The 22,760-nt window shown below is 38.5% G+C and overlaps 1 protein-coding gene across 6 annotated transcripts in view; it reads right to left on the bottom strand.

The window, feature by feature from the left end:
* The window catches only part of ELP3 (elongator acetyltransferase complex subunit 3), a 103,799-nt gene that overhangs the window by 70,693 nt on the left and 10,346 nt on the right, over window positions 1-22,760 (bottom strand). For 4 of the 6 annotated variants that reach the window (XM_025393904.1, XM_025393905.1, XM_025393903.1 and 1 more), the window contains 4 exons: window positions 19,787-19,857; window positions 18,592-18,655; window positions 16,170-16,238; window positions 13,449-13,603 (listed from right to left, as the gene is read on the bottom strand). In XM_025393904.1, coding sequence (XP_025249689.1) covers window positions 13,449-13,603; window positions 16,170-16,238; window positions 18,592-18,655; window positions 19,787-19,857 — 359 coding nt within the window. The remainder of the gene's footprint in view (window positions 1-13,448; window positions 13,604-16,169; window positions 16,239-18,591; window positions 18,656-19,786; window positions 19,858-22,760) is intronic. The other 2 variants (XM_025393908.1, XM_025393907.1) reach the window with 1 other exon arrangement.

Below are 22,760 nucleotides of genomic sequence, written 5' to 3'. Positions count from 1 at the left end.
ACCCAGTCCAACTCCCATACTCTTGGGGGCTACAAGTTCTTCCGCATGCAGCAACTCTGTCAACTTCTTGAGAGACAAAGCCAATACTCAAAAGGGATCCTCTGATTCCAATTCTTCTGCTCTTTTTGTGGTATTACAGATTCATTTTAAGCCTGTACAGCCCAACAATATGGGGCTATGTTGAATCCTACGCTTTTCTGTATGCCATAGGAATGGCACCAGCGATAAAAGATGCTAATGTTCTCTGTGAAGCATAGCTTAAGCCAAAACCTTACGCTGACAGAATTTTTAAAAATTGTGTAGCAGGGGTGAAGAGAAATGGAACAATAACCCAGGAATTTAAAAGCAAACAAAAAGCAAAAGCTACCAGCCTTCAAAACAGAGCTCCAATACATTTCTCCCCCGATGACATCTTCCCAGAACCCCTCCGCCCCCAGTGAGATCTCAGCGCTCCCATTCTCAAAGCGCCCTGCCCACACTACAAGTAGTCTGCCTTGTTATGTGTGGATACGTCTGTCTCTCCATCTGGACAGGAAGCCTCTGAAAGCTGGCAGTCTCAAACACGTCTAGAGGCTAAAAGGCTTCAACACTAAAAATTCTCCGTCATTTAAAAAAAAATTACAAATTTGAAGAAGGAATAAATGAATTAGGCATAACTGGGAACACAGGAGGTCTCTCTTCACTCCAACAGCAGCCTCCAGATACATCTACAGTTCATCTTTCCTCTTGCAAAAAGTTAACCTTAGAAGGTCCCTAGCAGTAGGCCAGGTATTCTTCAGAAAGTAAAACTATAATAGTTCTTGTCCCAGACATGCTTAAGGATCTAGCTGGGGGGATAAGACTTACAGAAAAAAAAAAAAAAGAAAGAGAGAAACGACTACAGAACAAAAAGCTAGAAGTGGCAGAAATATAAATAGATTTAGGTTGTTTCTTGGGAAGCATATTTCTATTTCTGGAAAGAAGAAAGTGACCTTTTGACAAAAGCACTATCTATCATCACCGTCTCCTTGCACTAAGGGCCCAACCAGGCGGACACTGATGGAAGGAAGACAGCACACTGATTTTAAAGTCTCTTCATTATCTTCTGGAAACTATCTTTTGTTTCACTCCAAGAAGCTGTGTTATCAGACAGGGCACCTCTCATTACGAATAATTCGTGGCAGCTCCTCTTTCAAAACCTCTGTCCTTACTGCAACTGGATGTGCCTGAGTCTAGTCTTGCTTAAACTCTCACAAGAACTCAAGGCTCAAGTTCCTGAAAGGCTTACAGAACATTCCCTCTGTGGACATCCTGCAACCTCATAGTCAACCTGCTCAAACCAGACTGCACAGTAAAAAATGGTACAGAGATGAAATATTCATTTTCGTTAGTCACAACATATAATCTCTTCTCCATCTATGGTCCCAAAACAAGTCAGTGGAGTATACCCACTTCTTTGAACAGCCAGATTTGTTTGAATTGTTGATAACACCTCGAGTTATTGGTGTAACTCCTTGGCAGCAGCACCATGAACAAATTCCTCTTCTTAACTATCACCGTATCTTGAAAATATCTCAATAAAATTTGAAGTTCTGCCCAATGCTCTGTTAGTGATACTCTAGACTTAAATGAGTTGTTTGATGTGCTTGAGGATTTAAAAATAACTATTCTGCCCAATCTTTTTTTGAGATGGTAGTCAAGTCTGCTTCCTCGATATTGGTGGTTTTGTCATGAGGTTCTATAAATTAACCACTGCCCAACACAAAATGAAGTAACAAAGAAAATAATTTTGATTTAAAAATGAGTACTACCTATGAAAAACCAACCTGGTGGCACTGTAGCTTACAGACTAATCAAAGACCGTTGTGCCCTATCATATTAGCTGGCAGGGCTTAAGATATATAAAAACAACCTATAACATTTTGTTTGAGGTTTGATTCTGTTCATGGCTGACAAAAACTATCATTTTGTAGTCCCCTCGTCTAGCTAAAGAACGAGCAGCAACACATTATTAATAGAAAAGAAAAAAAGAATCACAGATATTATATTCTTTTAATATTATATCCACATTGAAATTTAAGGGTTATATACATAAAAACATAGAAAATGATTGTCAGAAAGTGGTTGCTAAATGAAGAATAACTTGTGAACATATCTTTTAGATAAAAATTCTCATTCCATTAGAAAGCTTCAATCATAGATGACAGATATAATTTTAGAGATAATACAGTCCTACACCTCCTCATTTTTATAGATGAGGAAACTAAATCACACACACAAAATAGTGAATTAAACTAGATAATAATGCAAAATAATAATATAAATAAGTCTGGAGGCTATGTCTCCTGATTCTTAAGGGAAAGTTCTTTCCACTGCATTCACTTAGCTAAGTACCAGAATTCTATGCTCAAGGCATTGTACTAGATATAAGGAGTCTTCTCCCTTTCTCTTAAGAAGACATTCCCTATTAAAGGATATAGAAAAAATACATTATAAAGAATTAGACCACAAGAGTATTCATTACAACTATTATTCTTGGCTACTGAAAACCAAAGTGAGGAGATGATTAAACTGGTAGATACAAATCAAACCATCAGCTTAAATTGATGTATCAATAATTACAACAAATGTTAACAAACACTCCAATTAAAAGGCAGACATGAGCAAAATGGATTAAAAAAAAAAAAGACCCAATTACTGTAGACTTCTGTCTAAAGAAATGCATTTTCAAGATAAAGAAACATACGGGTGGAAGGCAAATGGATGGCAAAGGATAATACACAGGGCAAACAGTAAGCACATGAGGCTGTGACAGCTAAATTAATGCCAAGTAAACTGCAAGACCAGGGATGCAGAAGGACATCTCATGATGATAAAGAGGTAATTTCATAATGGTGAAAAGCTCATACATCAGGAAAACACAGCAATCATAGATGTGTATGCACCTAACAACAGATTTTCAAAATAATTACATTAAGTAAAAATTAATATAACTGAAGAGAGACGTAGACAGTTCCTCAATCATTGTTGGAGATTTCAATCTCTTAGCAATTGACAAAACTACAAAAGAATAAAAAATAAAATCTACCTGAACACCACTACCAACCATCTTGGTTTAACTGATATTCATAGAACATGACACCCAGCAACTGAGAATATACATTCTTTACAAACATATATGGCATGTTCACCAAGAGAGACCACATATGCTGGGCCATAAAACAAGTCTCAATAAATTTTAAAACACCAAAATTATATAGAGTAGGTTCTTTGGCCAAAATGAAAATAAATTAGAAATTAATAAGATATCAAGAAAAACCTCATTGTCTGGAAATTTGTAAATTAAACACCCCATTCCTATACATTCCATGGATCAAAAATATATATATACATATAAAGGGTATTAAGAAATATTTTGAATTGAATAATTAAAATACAACACATCAAAATGTGTGGGATTCAGCTAAAGCAGTGATTTGAGGAAAAGGTCTAAAATGATGGCCAATCTTTTTGTTTTTTTTTGAGAAGGAGTCTCATTCTGTTACCCAGCCTGGAGGGCAGTGGCGTGATCTTAGCTCACTGCAACCTCCGCCTCCCAGGTTCAAGCGATTCTCCTGCCTCAACTTCCCCAGTAGCTGGGATTACAGGTGCGTGCCACCACACATGGCTAATTTTTGTATTTTTAGTAGAGATAGGGTTTCGCTATGTTGGCCAGATCTGCCCGCCTCACCTCCCCAAAGTGCTGGGATTACAGGCGCAAGCCACTGTGCCCGGTCACAGTGACCTTATTTAAGTCACTAGAGAAAGAAGAGTAATTAAACCAAAAGAAAGTAGAATAAAAATAAAAGTAGAAGTTTACAGAGTAGAGGAAATAAACAAAACCAAAAGCTACTTCTTTGAAAAGAACAACAAAATTGATAAGCCCCTAACTAGGGTAAACAAGAAAAATAGAGAGAACACAGATGATGAGTATCAGGGTTGAAACAGGGGTGATCACTAAGATTCCACAGACATTAAAAGCCTAATAAGGCAACGTAATACCAAAATATTTGACAAAATGAATGAAACAAATTCCTTGAAAAACATAACTTATTAAAATGGACACAGATGAAACAGAAAATATGAATAGCTCCATATCTATTAAATGAACTGAATTAATTATCTAAAACCCTCCCATAAAGAAAATTCCAGCCCTAGTTTCACTGGTGAGTTCTAGCAAACATTTATGGAAGAAATCACATTCATGTTACATGAACAGTTTCAGAAAATAGGGGAGGGAACAACACATCCTTACTTGTTTTGTGAAGCCAGAATTATACTAATACCAACAACTAATACCTGACAACAAAACTATAAAAATTACAGGCTGCCACCCCGTATAAACGTAGACACAAAAATCCTCTACAAAGGATCAGTAAGTTGAATCCAACAATATGTAAAGATGATGATATAATAGGGTTTATCCTAGAACTGTAAGGTTTAATGTTAAAAAAAATCAAAATAATTCATATTATCACAATAAAGGAGGAAAATCATATGACCATTTAAATAGATGCAGAGAAAGCATTAGACAAATGAGTTAATGATAAACCCTCTCAATAAACGTATTCAATCTAATACAGGTAACTATAAAAAACCCACAGGCTGCACTTAATACTGAAATAAAAATGTTTTCCCTGTATCACTGGGAACAAGATAGAGAGGCCCACTCTTACCACTTCTGTTTAACACTGTACCGAAGGTCCTAGGCAGTACAGTAAAGCAAGAGAAAGAAAAGCATGCAAATCCAAAAGGGAAAAGTAAAAGGCACATTTGCAGATGACATGATTGTTTAGGAAGTAAATATTAATGGATTTACAAAAATAGCTTTTAGAATTAAGTAGTGAATTTAGTAAGGTCTTATGATATAACATTAATATATAAAAATCAATTGTATGTATATATATATTAGCAGCAAAAATTTGAAAAAAAAGAAATTTAGGGCTGGGCATGGTGGCTCACACCTGTAATCCTGGCACTTTGGGAGGCCGAGGTGGGCGGATCACTTGAGGCCAGGAGTTTGAGACCAGCCTGGCCAACGTGGTGAAACCCCATCTCTACTAAAAATACAAAAATTAGCCAGAGATGGTGGTGGATGCCTGTAATCCCAGCTACTCGGGAGGCTGAGGCAGGAGAATGGCTTGAGCCCAGAAGGTGAAGGTTGCAGTGAGCTGAGATGGTGTCACTGCATTCCAGCCTGGGTGACAGAGCGAGACTCCCACTCAAAAATAATAATAATAAAATTTTAAAATGAAATTTACATTTCATTTACTGTAGCACCAAAACACATACAAATATTTTGAAAAAATTTGTTTACAAAAGGTTTACAAAAGGCTTACAAAATCTCAACAACGAAGATTGCTAAGAGAATTTAAAAACCTAAGTATACAAGGAGATAGACTATGTTCGTAATTGGAAGAAGCAATAAATTGTCAATTCTTTCCATTTGTTCTATAGTTTTAACACAATTCTAAATCCATTATACTTTTTAATAGACTTTGGCCAGCTGATTCTAAATTTTACATAGAAATGCAAAGGACCTAGAATTTCTAAAGCAATTTTGAAAAACAATTACAAAGTTAGAAGACTCACATTACTTGACTTCAAGACATACTAAAAAGCCACAGTAATCAAAACAGTGTAGCACTGGCATAAGGATCGAAAACAGATCGATGAAACAGAAAAGAGTCCAGCCCACATCTACTGAGTCCTTCGATTTTTAACAAAAGTGAAATATAATCCGAATGGGGAAGGAAAGTCTTTAAAGAAGTAATGTTAAAGCAACTAGATGTCTATATGGGGAAAAAGAAACTGTGATCCCCACCTCATACTACACATAAGAATTAATTCAAGATGGAACATAAACCTGCAAGTGAAAGCTCAAACTGTAATTAGAAGAAAACACAGGAGAATATCTTTGTGCCTTGGGAATGTGCAATGGTTTATTAGAGACAATACAGAAAAGCAATAACCACGAAAGAAAAAACTGCTAAATTCTACTTTACCAAAATTAAAAACTGGCTAAAAGATATCATTAATATAACAAATAGCCAAACTGCAGACTGGGTTTTCATATTTGCAAAATATAGAGCTGACAAAGGACTGGCAGCTAGCATATACAACCACCCAATCAAAAACGGGCAAAAGATTTTAACAGATACTTCACAAAGGAAATATACAAATAGCATAAGCACATAAGTGTTCAACATCATTAGTCATCAGGAAAAAGCAAACTAAAACCACGAGACACCATTATACACCCACTAGAATGGCTAAAATTAAAAAGACTGACAACACCATATGTTGGTGAAGATGTGGTAAAATCAAATGCTCATACATTATTGGTGGGAGTACAAATAGTAGAGCCATTTTGGGAAAATGACTGGCAGTTTCTTGTAAAACTAAACTTATATAGCAATTCCATGTCTATTTATTCCCCAAGAGAAATAAATACATATAGCCACAAAAAGACTTATACAAGAATGTACACTGAAGTTTTATTCATAATGGCCACAAACAAAACAGCTCAGGCATCTATCAATAGAAGGATGGTAAACAAACTGTGATCTCTGCATACAATAGAATCACTCACCACTAAATAGGTAACAACAAATGAATCACCCAACAACATGGATAAATCTCAAAATATTATGCTCAGTGAGAGAGGCCTACAAGAGTATGCTACATGGTTCCATTTATACAAAGTTCTAGAAGAGACAAAACTAACCTGTGATGGGGAAAAAAATCAGAAGAATGGCTGCCTCTGGGAGGCGCAGGGGAGGATTTACTAGGAAGAGGGATGTGAGAACTTTCCCCCGAAACATTCTGGGATGACAGTGACATTCTGTATCTTAATACGACTTTGTAGTACAGGTATATGCATTTGTCAAAAATAATCAAATGGTATACTTAATATATGTGTTTCTCATATATATATTATGCCACACGTTGTTTTGTACTGTATGTAAATTTACTTCGAAAGAAAAACACTGCAAACAGTGAACACCAGTCAGTGATATGCATGATGAAGTATCTGGGGAGAAGCATACTGAAGCATACAACTTACTATGAAATGCATCAAAAAAGAGAGCGCAAGCATGCATGAAAGAGACTGATGAATGGATAGTGGAACTGACAGATATGTAATAAAGCAAGTATAATAGAATCTAGATGATGGGTATGTGGATGCTCATTGAAAACGGTTTAATTTTTATTTGTTTCAAATAAAATGCTGAAAGAAAAACAATATCAACTCCTTAAAGTGACTAAGATTGTATCCTACGTTCTCCGGCCAATGTTAAGGATCCTGGTCACCATGTATGGAAATCTGGGTGACCAAAAGAGAAAGTAAAATGGTCAACAGAAAAAGTGCGAGGTAGGGAGTATCAGTGTCAAAGCCCAGAAATGCAGAAGGTCCTGAGGGCTGCCAGAAATGAGGCCCAGGGCAGCAGGGACACAGTCAGTCACTCTCAGGCCTCTGTAGGTTCCTTTTGCTTCTGTCGCAGCTCTGCAAGTCTACGAAATTGTCTTCTGGGCCTGGTACCTAGCATTACCTAGTACTTCAGCTTTTCTAAGACAGGTAAGAACACAGTTGGAGGATTTAAAGTCATTAATGGGGAGGAAAAAGAGGAAGGAACGGAAATGAATTTAAAATTCCACAGGGAGAAAGTATGACTCACCCACTTTTTAATGGGTAACTACCCTTTTAAATTGCATCTTGTGAAAACAGCCAAAGAGCCTTAAAGTTGAATGTAAAACTGCTTCTGGGCAAAGCTGATTAAAAAGGAATAAAACCATTTTAAAAGGTTGTTCGAGTTATTTGGCAACATTTGCATTCTAGTGAATGGGTGACTCAGATCCCACTACCGGTCTTTTTCATCTCTAGAGCCTGATTGTTACACGATGACAGTCACCAGTAATTGTTGCTCTCTGGAGACTACTGAAGAATCTCAGTCCAGCTGATAGTACTGAGTGATTAGCACTTTGCTTGATTTAATGAGCCTTCACAAAAGCCATACCTGTTTTGTCCTTGAACTCTCTGTTCACTCAACTTTCGAATTTTTCCATCCGCAAGAATATGTAACACACGGCTTGCTACTAGCTTGCCATAAATAATAACCAGGCTCTCTGCTTGCTGGAGCTTTTCTTTACCTTAACTCCTATTCTTTTAAGAAGCAAAACTTTAATCAGGTTCAACATATGAAAACAAAGCAGGGACACCTGAGCTAACACAGCAGTAAAACTTGACCCTAATGTGAACAGACTGTTAACCTTAAACGCTGCTTGCTGACTCATCGGTCTCAATATATCATCTTTAACCTAATTTAATATTAATCTTTAAAAAAACCCTGCTAAGCTAATGAAAGTCAGTTTACATCTATGTAGTCCAGCAAGCAAAAACCAAAGTAAAATAAACAAAGTTCATCACCTCACATCTAAGAGAGGTGGGCTACGCTGTGCAAACCAACCAGTTTTCACGCATTCGCTCTGTGCAGGATAAGAGAGAAGGGCAAGGTCAAATCCAAACATTTCCGAGGGCCACATTATGTCAAAACCACAACTTCTCTGGGCTGCTTTTTATTTCACGATTATGCCAACACTTGAAAATACTTTGTGTCTCTAGTTCCATAGCACGAACAAGACTATTATTTCTTCAAATACAAAGTTTCCCTCAAAACAAATACAAACTCTATTATGAGGGGTCTGTAGTAAAACTCTACCCCAACAAAGAAACAAAATGCCACAAATCGGGTTTTTTTTTTTTTTTCAGATTATCTCCCAAAAATATAGAGACTAAGAGAAAACAGCAAAACATTTAAAGTGTGTGTTGGCAGAATTCAGTGTAATTTATTGATGGTTTTATGGCTCCCATATTGTACTTTTATTACTTCTCAAGAGCCATTCATGACATGTGTTGCAATGAAAACCCAAATCGTATATGAATTTTTATCTGAAAATAAAGCGTTTGTTGCCCTCTTGAGGTAAATTCAAGAACAGAAACAAAACAACACTGGCACTGCCTAGAATATTACTGAAAGAGGCTTTCTCTTCCACAGGGCTTTTTTCTACAAACACTGAGTTTGCTGTACTAGACAACCCTATTTTCTTTTTTTTTTTTTTTTTTTTTTGAGACGGAGTCTCGCTGTGTCGCCCAGGCTGGAGTGCAGTGGCCGGATCTCAGCTCATTGCAAGCTCCGCCTCCCGACAACCCTATTTTCAACCCAATGATGGACAACTTACATTCAAGCACCACTAGCACTAGAACATTTCTGCAAAAATGAAACGTTACACCAAGAATAAAGCAAAATTTTTAGTTTCAATCGATGAAAATGTCAAACTAGATACATCCTAAAAGTTCACTATGCAGATCTTAGTTGGCCTGCTTCATATACCTCAGGTGACCCAAACTGTAGGTGATGAAAACCTTAGTGGCAAATTTGTATGGGGGAGACAGGCAAGTCTAAGATATTTACAGCTCCATTCCACTTAATATGTAAGGTCTTCAAGATAAGAAGACCTTACATATTAAGGTCCAAGAAAGGAGTGTAGAAGTATATAAGCGTGCATAGAAAAACTAATCTTGATAGATGTCCCTGCCAGGGAATTTTCAGAGCTGAATAAATTGTGGTCAGTAACCCTCTGAGAGAACATTCTGCTGCCATTCCCGTCTCCTGGCTTTGAACTAATAAAGGTTGGTTTTCCTCAAATTGCATTTTATCTAAGGTATAGTTTGATTTTTCAGTATTATTAAGAGTAATTAGCTGGATGATATCATTACTCCTCTAAAGTTTGAAGACTTCAGCGTTTACTAAGCATGACTCATTAATGATCAGTTTTTTTTGTTTTGTTTTGTTTTTGAGACACAGTCTCACTCTGTCGCCCAGGCTGGAGTGCAGTAGTGCAATCTCAGCTCACTGCAACCTCCAGCTCCTGGGTTCAAGTGTTTCCGTGCCTTGGCCTCCTGAGTAGCTGGGACTAGAGGCACCAGCCTCCACGCCCAGCTAATTTTTATATTTTTAGTAGAGAGGAAGTTTCGCCACGTTGGTCAGGCTGGTCTCGAACTCCTGGCCTCAAGCAATCTGCCTGCCTCGGCCTCCCAAAGGGCTGGGATTATAGGCGTGAGCCACCACGCCCGGCCTCTTGATCAGTTTTGAATGAGCAGTAACAACATAGTCACCATCTCATCTGCTATTAAAGCCCCTGCAGGAGGAAGAGATCATAATGCTACAGGTCCAGGTTCACGGACACAGAATTCACCTGTTACGTTCCCTAGAGTCAATCGAACAGAAGTGGGATGCTGTGCACACAAACTCTCTCAGCTGCCGAATCTTTCACATGGGCTCTTTGAGCTACCCTTGGTATTAAATTTTATGAAAAAGCTCCTCTCTTCTTTTCACTTTTACAAACCCAAGGAGAACAAAGGAAGTTAAGCGGGTAGGGGGAGTAGGGAGGGCACAAAAAGATGTGACTGCTCCCAATTCCAAGAGGCAACCATACCCAGGTCATAAGGTAATTGATCATTCATTTGAAATTCATTCACGCATTTACTTGTGCTTACTATGTGCCAAGAACTGCTTTACTTACAGGGTAATAAAAACCACTCTTAGGTCTACTCAAAATTTGGTCCTACACAAAAAATCTTAAGAGGTGGCACTATTTGAACCACCTTATAATTAGCTATATGAAACCCCCACCCCATATAAAAGAGAAGCCAGAGAAAAGCCTGAGGGTGGTAGGGAAGGGGGGCAAGGAGAAACAGGCCATATTCCTCCCAAGACCGTCAAGCTCTGACGATGTGCACACACGTGCACATACATACAGACACACTCACATTCTGACACCTAGCACAGCTTGCAAAGTTAGGCTCTGAAAGCAAAGGTACCTGGGGTTTACATCCCACTCTACCACCAACCACCTCTGCAACTTTGGGCAAACTGCTTCATCTCTCTGTGCCTCAGCTTCCCCACCTGAAAAACAGGGATAATCTGAACACTTAACTCAAAGGCTTACTATGAGTATTAAATAAGTGAATATTAAACACCATGACAACATGGCCCACTGTACATGGAGCAAAGGGAAATATCCTCCTTTGCTCCCATTTCCCATGTCCCTTCCTCCTCAGCTCTAAGATCTATGATGACCATTATTCTGCCACCTTTTCTATGCATTTATATACAGATGTGTATGTGTGCATGTGCATGAACACACAAATAATGGGATTGTACTGTAAGAACTGCTCTACAAATTGCTTTTCACTTAGTATACTTTGGAGATCCACAACTCTCCCACAAGGTGGTCTCCTCCATTTACATGGTTGGCAACATTACCTATGAGCTGATAATCCCCATTTTCGTACCATCAGCTCAGACTTCTCTTGTATTCAGAGCCCACTGACATCTCCACTTGAATATATCACAGGCACTTCAAATTTCACACACCCAAAACGGAACTCTTGATTTTTCTCCCACTGAGATTTTCTCTGCTTTTCCCGCTGTCTTTTCCACCTCAGTATACAGCCCTACCCCACCCTCCTACCATTTCTGACAGCCAGAACCTTAGTGTCAGGCTTGATCCCTTCCTCTATCTCAATCTCCTCTCCATCACCACTGCTGCTGCCCCCAGCTGAGCAGGGATGGATGTAATCAGATGGCCTTCTATCTGGTTTCCCACTTTCACCCTGGTACTCCTCTAATCCATTAGCCAGACAGTAGCCAGAATGACCCTACCTGTTAACCAGAACATGCCACTTCCCCTTCATCTGCTTCCTACTGCATTTCAAATAAAATTTCAACTCCTCAAAAGCATGTATCTTGGCCCTTACCTAACACTTCAACCCCATCTCATGATGTTCTTTCTCTTGTTCACTGGGATCTGACATGGTTTGAGTGTTTGTCCCCTCCACATCTCATGTTGAAATGTGATCCCCAATGTTGGAGGTATGGCCTTGTGGGAGGTGTTTGGGTCCTAGGGCTGGATTCCTCATAAATAAATGGCTTACCACTGTCTCCCTGGTGATAAGTGAGTTCTCGCTCAGTTGTTTCACGTGACATCTGTTGTTTAAAAGAGTGTGCCACCTCCCCTACCCGTGATGTGATGTACTGGCTCCCCCTTCACCTTCCACCATGATTGGAAGCTTCCCGAAGCCTCACCAGAAGCAGATGCCAGCACTATGCTTCATGTGAAGCCTATAGAACTGGAGTCAATTAAACCTCTTTTCTTTATAACTTACCTAGTCTTAAGTGTTCCTTTATAGTGACACAAATGGATTAACACAGGATCTAGCCATGCTGGCTTCCTCTCTGTCCCTAGAACACCCAAGCTGTTTCCCATTTCAGGCCCTTTATCTTATCCTTTCTGCTGTTGGCCTAACTCTTCCTTGTACTTCAGGCTCAGCCTAAATACCACCACTTTCCAGGATCTAAAACAGCACACAGTATCTAGTGGGCCCTCAAGAAGGATTTGTTAAATAAGGAAAATAGTAACTATCCAGGTGTTCCCACAACGCCTGAAAACAAAAACTATTTTAAGACTTTCACTTCTTAAATCACTGAGCTACATACTAACCTGTAGTATTCTTCTTGCTAAAATCAAGGTGTCAAAATAATGCATAATTTTGTCAACTGGAACTCAAAATGAGTAAATTAACTTGTGGTTTGAATAACACATGATTTGAGAAACATGAGTTTGTCCCCTCTAAAACTCATGTTGAAATTGTCATTGTAACAGTATTAACAGGTGGGGTCTTTGAGAAGCGATCTGACCTTGTGGGTAAGATTAATGCCATTATAAAAGGATGAATTAGCCCGCTTTTTGTTTTTCTTGCCTTTTGCCATGTGATAACGTACCCTTGCCAGATGCCAGGACCTTGACATTGGACTTCCCAACTTCCAAAGCTGTGAGCCAATAAATTTCTGTTCATTAAATTACCTAGTCTCAGATATTTTGTTACAGCAGCACAAGACAGACTAAGATCCCAATCACAAAGTTATTATTTAATAATTATGAAATATTTACTCTAAATTAAGTTTTTAACTACCAGTACCTTGTTTTGCTGATTTGACAGCAGGTAAATGTTTCAAATAAAGCACACTCTCACGCCCCTTCTTAGGTGGGCTGAAAAACTTAATTAGGCCAATCAAAACTACTGTTGTCTAGACGAGCCTGAGGCTGAAAAGACCTTCATGGACCATATTTGGTGAATCTCTCTGTTTGAGAACACTACTATGTCAACAAACTATATTCATTTTTTCTTTAAAAGGATTATTTCAGTGAAAGGATTATTTCCGTGAAAATGAGAACTTTCCACGAAACGAGAAAGACTATGAGAAGTAAGAATGTGGATGCAGGGCAGAAGGCATTCTCGTAAGCTAACGCTAGGAGCATAAACTGAAAATCACTCTGGAGACTATGATAAAATAAGAATTTCTTACTTGACTGCCTCGTAAATATTGTTGGAAGTATGTCCTGATAAGGCATCATGTAAATTTCGAATAAAATAATCTCTGTATTCTTCTGGAAGGGCCATAAACGTTCCACCCATCACAATAAACTCCACTTTATCCACACTATGACCAAGTTGTTTTAACTGAAAGACAAATTCATCAGCATTAGAATGATGTAAGCAAAAGCAACTACTCTAAGAAGGCATTGCAAATCTCTTATTTTGCAGTGTTTTCATCAGTAGTTTAAAAATCAGAAGTAATGAAACACATTCAGCTAATTCCGTGGATAAAAAATAGGCTCGTCTAAAAGAAAAAAAGTAAGTACAACTCAAATAAGGAGAATGAGAACATAAAATAACAAATAAGAGGCGTGACTTTAATACGTACAAAGTGGAAATTTAAAAACACGAAGAATATAAACTAGAAACCAGTAAAGACAAATATAATACAAAATGCAGAATAGTAAGTATTTATTGATCATGTATTTTATGTCAGACTTGGTGGTAAGCCTAGGGGACAAAGAGGTGGCATTTATGGTCAACAATGATACATGAATGATTATGTAACATAATAAGAATTTGATGTAATGGAAGAAAACAAGAATAAATTAGAAAGAAAAATAAAGACAGCCGTCTAAAATTGATGGATGATTCTGAGCACAGGAGGCACTTCAAGTCTGCTTTCTAAAAAAAAAGTGAAAGTCTGATTAAAAATGAAATATTCAGGCCAGGTGCAGTGGCTCATGCCTGTAATCCCAGCACTTAGGAGGACCAGGCTGGCAGATCACCTGAGGTCAGGAGTTTGAGACTAGCCTAGTCAACAAAGTGAAACCCCATCTCTACTAACAATACAAAAATTAGCCAGACGTGCTTGTAATCCCAGCTCCTCTGGAGGCTGAGACAAGAGAATGGTTTGAACCAGGAGGTGGAGGGTGCAGTGACCCGAGATTGCGATTGTGCCACTGCACTCCAGCCTGGGCAATAAGAGTGACACTCTGTTTCAAAAAAATAAATTAATTAATAAATATTAGGTCTCCTCTACTAGCGAAGAGAATGATACCAATCTTTCATTTTGTTGACTACAATAAGCCAAGATTCTAATTTTTAAAAATAGGTATTGAAATTAACACTAATTTCTGAAAATGGCAAAAAAATTTATACAGAAAAACTATATATATGCATGCGTATACATATATCAACACTAAAAGAATACTCTATTTCTATATCTATCGTTGTTTCCAAGAGATACTCATCAAAATTACCCTGGTAGCTTTTTAAAATATCTTGCTAGAACCTTAAAGCTGACTTAATCAGAACATCCAGAGGCGAAGATCTGACACATGTTTTGGAGAAGTTACCCAGGTAATTCTAGTGCATTTAAGAAAAGAATCACTGCTCTATGTTCATTTCTAAATCTTGTAAATTATGCTCCTTTTTTGGTAAACATAAACATTTCATGCTCAACAGTTTTACATTTTAAATGAATTAACTATCATAGCTCAAAAAGAAATTGAAGCAAAGGTCAGTTTAGAACCCACTTTTTGGAAAAATGCAGGCTCCCCCAGGTGGGGTCCTCTCCTGTCACTGACAATCCTGTTCCTCATATGCTTGGGTGACAGCAAACTGGATATGAAAACTGAACAGTATTCACCAATAAGCCAATAAATAAACCCAGACACAACTTATCCACTATAGTATGTATTACTATCTACTTTAGACTTGGATGTGCCTACTATACATTACTGTTACAACTATGGACAGTGCTTTACATTCTTTAAATTGGACAAGTTTAAAATAAACTTGTAAATAAAGAAAATCTGTATTAATGCTCAGATTTCTTGAACAGTGCAAGGTCATGTACGTAGTACTTGTTTTTGGTTAGCTACACTAAGGTATAATTTACATACGATAAAATCCACTAACTTTAAGTGTACAATGGATGAGAGCATTTAGAGTTATCTACCCACCACCATGATCATGATATAGAATAATGCCATACCCCCACAAGTTTCTTTGTATTCCTTTGTAGGAAATTTCCTATTTCCACCCAACAAATCTGTCACAATACTTCTTTTTGAGACAGGCTCTTGCTCAGTCACCCAGGCTGAAGTGCAGTGGTATGACCACAGCTCACTGCAGCCTTGACCTTTTGAGCTCAAGGGAACCTTCCACCTCAGCCTTCCAAGTAGCTAAGACTTCAGGTGCACACCACCACGCCATGCTAATTTTTTTATTTTTTGTAGATGGGGTTTTGCTATGTTGCCCAGGCTGGTCTCAAACTCTTAGGCTCAAGTGACCTGCTGTCACAGCCTTCCAAAGTGTTGGGATTATAGGCATAAGCCACTGGGCCTGGCCAGTCAAAATTCTTATTCTGACTTTTGGAAGTTAAAAGTCAACACGTCCACCTGTTGTCTAAGAACTTTCATACATTTTTATTCCACAAATTTCATACTACTAATAACTTTCTACAAATACAAAAAAACTTAGAGAATATAAAACCCTTAAACAATAAATACAGTCTTTAAAGAAAGCAGTGTTTTTCACCTTGCTAGGCATGGCAAATTCTCCCTCCCTCAGATGGATACTGAAAACTTACAAAGGGGAAAAACACATTTTTCGTTATTTCAGGTTCAATTTGTCTCAACCAACAATGCCTTCTTAGTAAATATAAACAGCTAATTTTTTAAAAACATGTTTTTAAAAAATGTACCTGCTCTATTCGGTGTCTTGTCTGTAGGAAAGGGTCATATCTGGCACGGATAGCTCTCATGGAGGTTGGCTAGAAGAGAAAAATATTGTTATGCTCACACTGAATTAAACATAAAAAGTAGTTTCAAAAGGATTGTATTAAAAAAAAAACAACAACAACTCTCCATGGTTCAGAACACTGAAACATGGCTTGTATCCCCATTAATTTTTCTCAGTCTTGTCAGGGTTCAAAACAATGTCCTAAATCACATCCGGCAGGTGTCCACCCGCACTGTCATAAGCACCTCAACAGCAGGGTGTCTCCTTGGATCACATCTGTCTTTTGTATAAACACGTCTGGAATTCCGGGGTCGCCAAAGTGTTCTGCTCACAGACACAGACGTGCATACATATTCTAGAGTCATGTAATAAAGTCACTTTTAAATATGCTTCTAAAATACCACACAATTTTTAATGGCTACCATCATACAGTGGAAAACTCTACACCCACAAAACAATGTAATGACACAAAATGTTCACTAAGATATTGTAAAATAAAAGGCAAAGTGAAAGAGGACTCTGATATGCGACCTTATATGGAATCAGTCGAACAAAGAATATGTCCAGGTTGAGCATCCCTAATCCAAAAATAAAAAATGCTCCAAAACTCAAAATTTTTTAATTTTTTAAAACTTAATATAAACTTTGCTTCATGCATAAAATTATTACAAATACTGTATAAAATTAATTCAGACTAGGTGTATCAGTTGTACATAAACCAAAAATGAATCTCATGTTCAGACTCGGGTTCCACTCTCAAGATTTCTCATTATGCATATGCAAATATTCCAAAATCCAGAAAAATCCAAAATCCGAAACATTTCTGGTCCCAAGCATTTCACATAAGGGATAGGCAATCTGTGTATGCTGTATTCCCTAAAATATCCCTGAAGGATGGGGAGGAAATAATAGACAACACTAAGTGGTAGGGGGAGGAGCAAAAAAGAATGGCTAGGGGATAGGAATGAGAGGAAGCCTTTTCACAAAATCATTCCTCTTGTATTTTAAAAAATTTGAACCCTAGAAAACAGGAAAAAAAATGAAAACACATATGAGAAAAAGTCACAAGGTTTCCTGCTTCTGAGCTCTTCTGAGGAGGGCGACTCCTTCAAAAGTGCCTCACTGGCCTCCTGCCTTCCTTCTGGTCCCCACTCTAACCCTTTCTCTACATGGCCATCAAAATGATCTTTAAAAAAAACTAAACTGGATTGTATCATTCCCCTGCCTTAAATCCTAATAGTTTCTCATGACTCCTACACTAAAATGGAAACTCCTTAACTTTACTTACAAACCCCAGCTCATTTGCCTCCCAGCCTCATGCTTCCCTCACTCTCTGCACTGCACTGCACAACACCCCCATGTCTTTCCTTCCTTGGGTCTTATTCTAGTCACTTCTGTGCTAGAAATGCCCCTTCCACATATTCTTAGGACTAGCTCCTTGTCATTCAGACTCCGCTTCAATCTTACCTCCTCACAGAATTCCTTCCTAACCACCACAGCTAAACCATCTCAGCTGCCATCACCTTACTCGATTTTACATCTCTGCTTAGCGTTTTTTGAGTGCCTGATACTTTTTCTTGTGTCTTTACTGTCTACCTTCCATTATTAGAATACAAATTCCAGGCTGGGTGCAGTGGCTAATGCCTGTAATCCCAGCATTTTGGGAGGCCGAGGCGGGTGGATCACTTGAGGTCAGCAGTTGGAGACCAGACTGGCCAACATGATGAAACCTTGTCTCTACTAAAAATACAAAAATTAGCTGGGCGTGGTGGTGCTTGCCTGCAGTCCCAGCTACTTGGGAGGCTGAGGCAGGAGAATCGCTTGAACCCAGGAGGTGGAAGTTGCAGTGAAGGAGATCGTGCTATGTAGCACTCCAGCCTGGGTAACAGAGCGAGACTCCATCTCAAAAAAAAGAAGAAAAAAACATGTAAATTCTGGAAGATAAAGGGACCCTCTCCATTTTCCACTGCTAAAGCAACAGTACAATGTAGTGGTGAGCAGCAGAGTTCGAAACCTGCTTGTCTCTTACTAACAGTGTGTCTTTGGGCCAGCTGTTTAAGCCCGCTATGCCCTAGTTTCCTGATCGGCAAACTGGGATAATGATAGTGTCTATCTTCAAAACACTGCAATAAGGTTTACAGTTATAAAGCACTTAGAACAGCGTTTGCGATAAGAAGTGCTTATGTAAGTATTTCTCTAGTGGCTAGAACAATTTAGGACACTAGTAGACACTGGTAAATATTTGGTGAATGAACAGCTTTCATAATCAGAAAAAAAACCAAAACCAAAAACAAAAAATTATCAGAAAGCCAGTACTGGTAAAACCATACTACAAGTAAAGCATGATGCAACATTTCATCAGGACAGCCTCAAAGTTACTGTACCTCATAGCCAGTGTAAGACTGAGTGGAATACTCAAAATCGGAATCAGGTCCACCAGGGCAGTATCTGCCAATACAACAAAAGAATAAGAATGTCAGATGCAAAACTGAGTTCAACCGGCTAGTTTCAAGCATCTACTGTCTCCATAGAATCCTGATAACAAACGAGCTTCCTTTTCAAATCCTAACAGAAGAATCTACCTTTGCAGTATCTGTAAATAACGTTATTTTCTACCAACAAGTAAATAAGATAAATATGTAAAGAGACACTATTACACCCATTTTCAAAATACTACTGTTGTGGTTATTTCAGAAGTTTAAGCTTTTAGGGACAAATAACAGAAATGAAGTTTTCCTAAGTTTGAATCAATACTCAGTGTTCTCTTGGGAACCACACTCAAGAAAATCTTTCCTCCTTTTTATCTTCCTACCCAGAATCATGCAAACTTTTCTGCTAATTCTTTCCAATAGGTGAGTTTGAGAAATCTAAAGGTTACGTATAAGGATAATTTTTTATTTTGATACATTTCTGATCCAAATTCATTTTAAATTTCTGACGTGGAATTTAGGCAGCTCATATTCCCATGTTTCATTTATGAGTTAAAGAGAATGTGCTGTTTTGAGTTGCATATCCCAATGTCTACTATTTTGAGTTCCATAACCTACATTTTTAAAATTGTATATTGCAACAAATTAAAATATTCATATGTTCCAATTTTATTTATTTTGATATGCAGTCTCACTCTATCACCCAGGCTGGAGTACAGTGGTGTGATCTCGGCTCACTGCAACCTCCACCTCCCAGGTTCAAGGGATTCTCCTGCCTCAGCCTCCCAAGTAGCTGGGACTAGAAGCACATGCCACCATGCTCAGCTAAATTTTTGTATTTTTAGTAGAGATGGGGTCTCACGGTGCTGGCCGGGCTGGTCTTAAACTCCTGACCTCAGGTGATCCGCCTGCCTCAGCCTCCCAAAGTGCTGGGACTGTAGGCGTGAGCCTCTGTGCCCGGCCCCATATATTCCAATTTTAAAGCACTAAAATATCTGCCAATGGTTGCTTGTTTGAAAGGAGTAATCTATAAATCTATTAAGTCGAAGTTTTAAATATTACCAGCATGTACTGACTAAGGGCTCGAGGGGGCATACTTAGTTTAAATAAAACACACACACATACAATTTAACAAAATCACCATACTTACACACATATATTTCCTGTAAAACTGATGTGTGGACATCTGTGGGGTTTGCACATCACAGCCACAACAGCAATCTATAAAAGAAAGATGAATAAAAAAGCTATTATAGGATAATTAATACAAAACGCCACAGAGTAGTTATCCCTTGGAAGGAAGGAGAGGAATGCAACCAGAGAGTGGCAAGACCGGGCTTCAAAGGTATTGACGAGGCTGTATTTCTTAAGCTGGGCACTGGGTACAAGAGTGATCTCTATTTAATATTAATTATCTTTAAATTGTCCATATGTATTATATACGTGAATTTATATTCCATTTTACAATAAATTAAGTACAAAATAAATTAATTGTTAAAGCCACAGTGATTCTTAGTCTTTCTCTCTCTGATTATCTTACTAAATAGCCTGTAAGAAAAAAATTACTTTATGCAATTCTATGAAGTTATATATAAACCTAACCTTTGTGACTCAAATGCCTCATGAACACACTGGATCTCAATATTTGCAGCAGGGACTATTAAACTAACAGCTTCATGTTTCAGGGTCTGGGTGTAAATAACTTCAGAGGGGTCTGACAGAGCCTCAGTGAGGTGAGGACAGGAGGCAGTGGCAGAGACGCGAGATTGGTTACATCCGGGGCACTTGGTCAAATCTGGCCATTTATGAAAGCGAATGCAAGCCAGGCTTCTCACTGTCAGAGAAGTAGCTACAAACATGGAAAGAGAGAAAAGCAGAATGAACTCTATGGGCTGGGTGGAATTAAAGGTATTGTGGTCAATCAGAGTGTTCAACATATGGTAGACTAATAAATAAATACAAATGGAAATGTGTTACATATATATGTGTGCATATATGTATGCAGCTATACATATATATGTCCTTGCTTGATTCACTGAGAGAGTCTGGTGGCATAACACCCTAATAGCAGTAAGCACACCTAGTACTCAGGTCTTAGTTTCTAAATATCCTTCTCCACTAAAAGAAATCAGGGCTCCTTGGGGAAATGGCTGATTCCAGGGCTGGAACAAAGAAAGTCTAAGATAAGCCTGGGACATTTTTCTTTCCTTTCTTTTCTTTTCTTTTCTTTTTTTTTGGTGACAGAGTCTCACTCTGTTGTTCAGGCTGGAGTGCAAGGGCGCAATCTTGGCTCACTGCAACCTCCACCTCCTGGGTTCAAGCAATTCCCCTGCCTCAGTCTCCCAAGTAGCTGGGATGACAGGCATGTGCCACCATGCCTGGCTAATTTTTTGTATTTTTTTTAGTAGAGACAAGTTTTTGCCCTGTTGGCCAGACTGGTCGCGAACTCCTGACCTTAGGCGATCCACCCAGCTCAGCCTCCCAAAGTGCTGGGATTACAGGCGTGAGCCACCATGTCTGGCTGAGCCTGCAACATTTTATTGTGCCAGAAAGCTAGAAACTGCTCAAAGAATGATGAGGACATTTTAAAAAGACATAGAAATCACCTTGAAAAGGCTCTCACTGGTCAAGTCTGCAATAATTTGTGCATCAAAATAAATAGTAACTGACGACAACCCACCAAAGAGGAAACCATTTATTCCTTCACACAAATAAAGGTGTGAACTGGGTATGTGATGAGGAACAAGATATTTACCTAGTTTCTAAATATTTCTCCATACAGCACTTCTTCATACAAAGTGGGAAAAAATAATTTGACGGAGGGTAAGTCTGGTGGATAGCATCTTGATCAAAATAAGAAATGTCAGTGATAGGAAAGCTGAACCTAGGCACTACCGGATGGAAGATGATGAGAAGAACGCAGTGCCACTTCTGTGATGCACAGGCCAAAGACGCATAAGCTGAATCTCATGATGAGGAAACAGCTGATGAACCCACATTAAAGGACATGCTACAAAATAACTTGCCTGAAATCTTCAAAAGTGTTAAGGTAATGGAGTCCAAAAAAGACAAAGGAAATGTCCAGACTAAAGAGATATGACAATTAAAAGCAATAGGTGATTCTGAACTAGGTTCTGTGGGACGTTATGGAAACAGTTGGTGAAACTTATGTGAGGTCTGAGGCTTAGATGTCAGTAATGTATCCAAGTTAACAACCATGGTGTTTCAAGGAAAACACAAACACAAACTCAAATACAAACTCAAAATGGGTTACAAACCTACTTGTCTATATTTAAAAGTTGTGCTCTAAGAAAGACAATGAAAAGCCACAGACTGCGAGAAAACATCTGCATAATAGGTACCTGATAAACCATTTCCAGCTAAAATATACAAAGAACTCTTAAAACCTAATAAAAAACACCCAATTAAGAACAGGGCAAAAGATGTGAATAGATATCTCACTAAAGAAGATATATAGTGGCAAATAAGTGTACGGAAAGATGCTCAACATCATGTCATTAGGGAATTACAAACTAAACAAAGAGATACCACTGTTCAACTGTGAGAATAGTAAAATCCAAAACACTGGCTGGGCACCACAGTTCACACCTATAATCACAGCACTTTGGGAGACCAAGGTGGGAGGATCCCTTAAGCCCAGGAGTTCAAGACCATCCTAGGTAACATGGTGAAACCCTGTCTCTACAAAAAAACCCACAAAAATTAGCTGGTGTGGTGGTGCATGCCTGTTGTCCCAGCTACTTGGGAGGCTGAGGTGGGAGGATAGCTTGAACCTGGGAGGTTGAGGCTGCAGTGAGCTGTGATCATGCCACCACACGCTAGCCTCAGTGACAGGACAAAACCCTATCTCAAAATAAATTAATTAAATAAAATCCAAAACACTGACATCTTCAAGTGTTAGCAAGGATGTGGAGCATCACAGTGTTCATTTGCGGCTGGTGGGAATGCAAAATGGTGCAGCCACACCAGAAGAGTTTGCAGTCTTTTACAAAGTGAAACACAGTCTTACTATATGATCTACCAGTCGCACTTCTTGACAGTTACTCAAGTAAGCTGAAAATGTAGGCGGACACAAAAACCTTCACACAGCTTTGTTTAAAACT

This window comes from Theropithecus gelada, chromosome 8 (genome assembly GCF_003255815.1).
Source record: "Theropithecus gelada isolate Dixy chromosome 8, Tgel_1.0, whole genome shotgun sequence".
Taxonomy (NCBI): Eukaryota; Metazoa; Chordata; class Mammalia; order Primates; family Cercopithecidae; genus Theropithecus; species Theropithecus gelada.
Note: the sequence above shows the minus strand (reverse complement) of the source record. Positions and strands in the feature narration are given on the sequence as shown.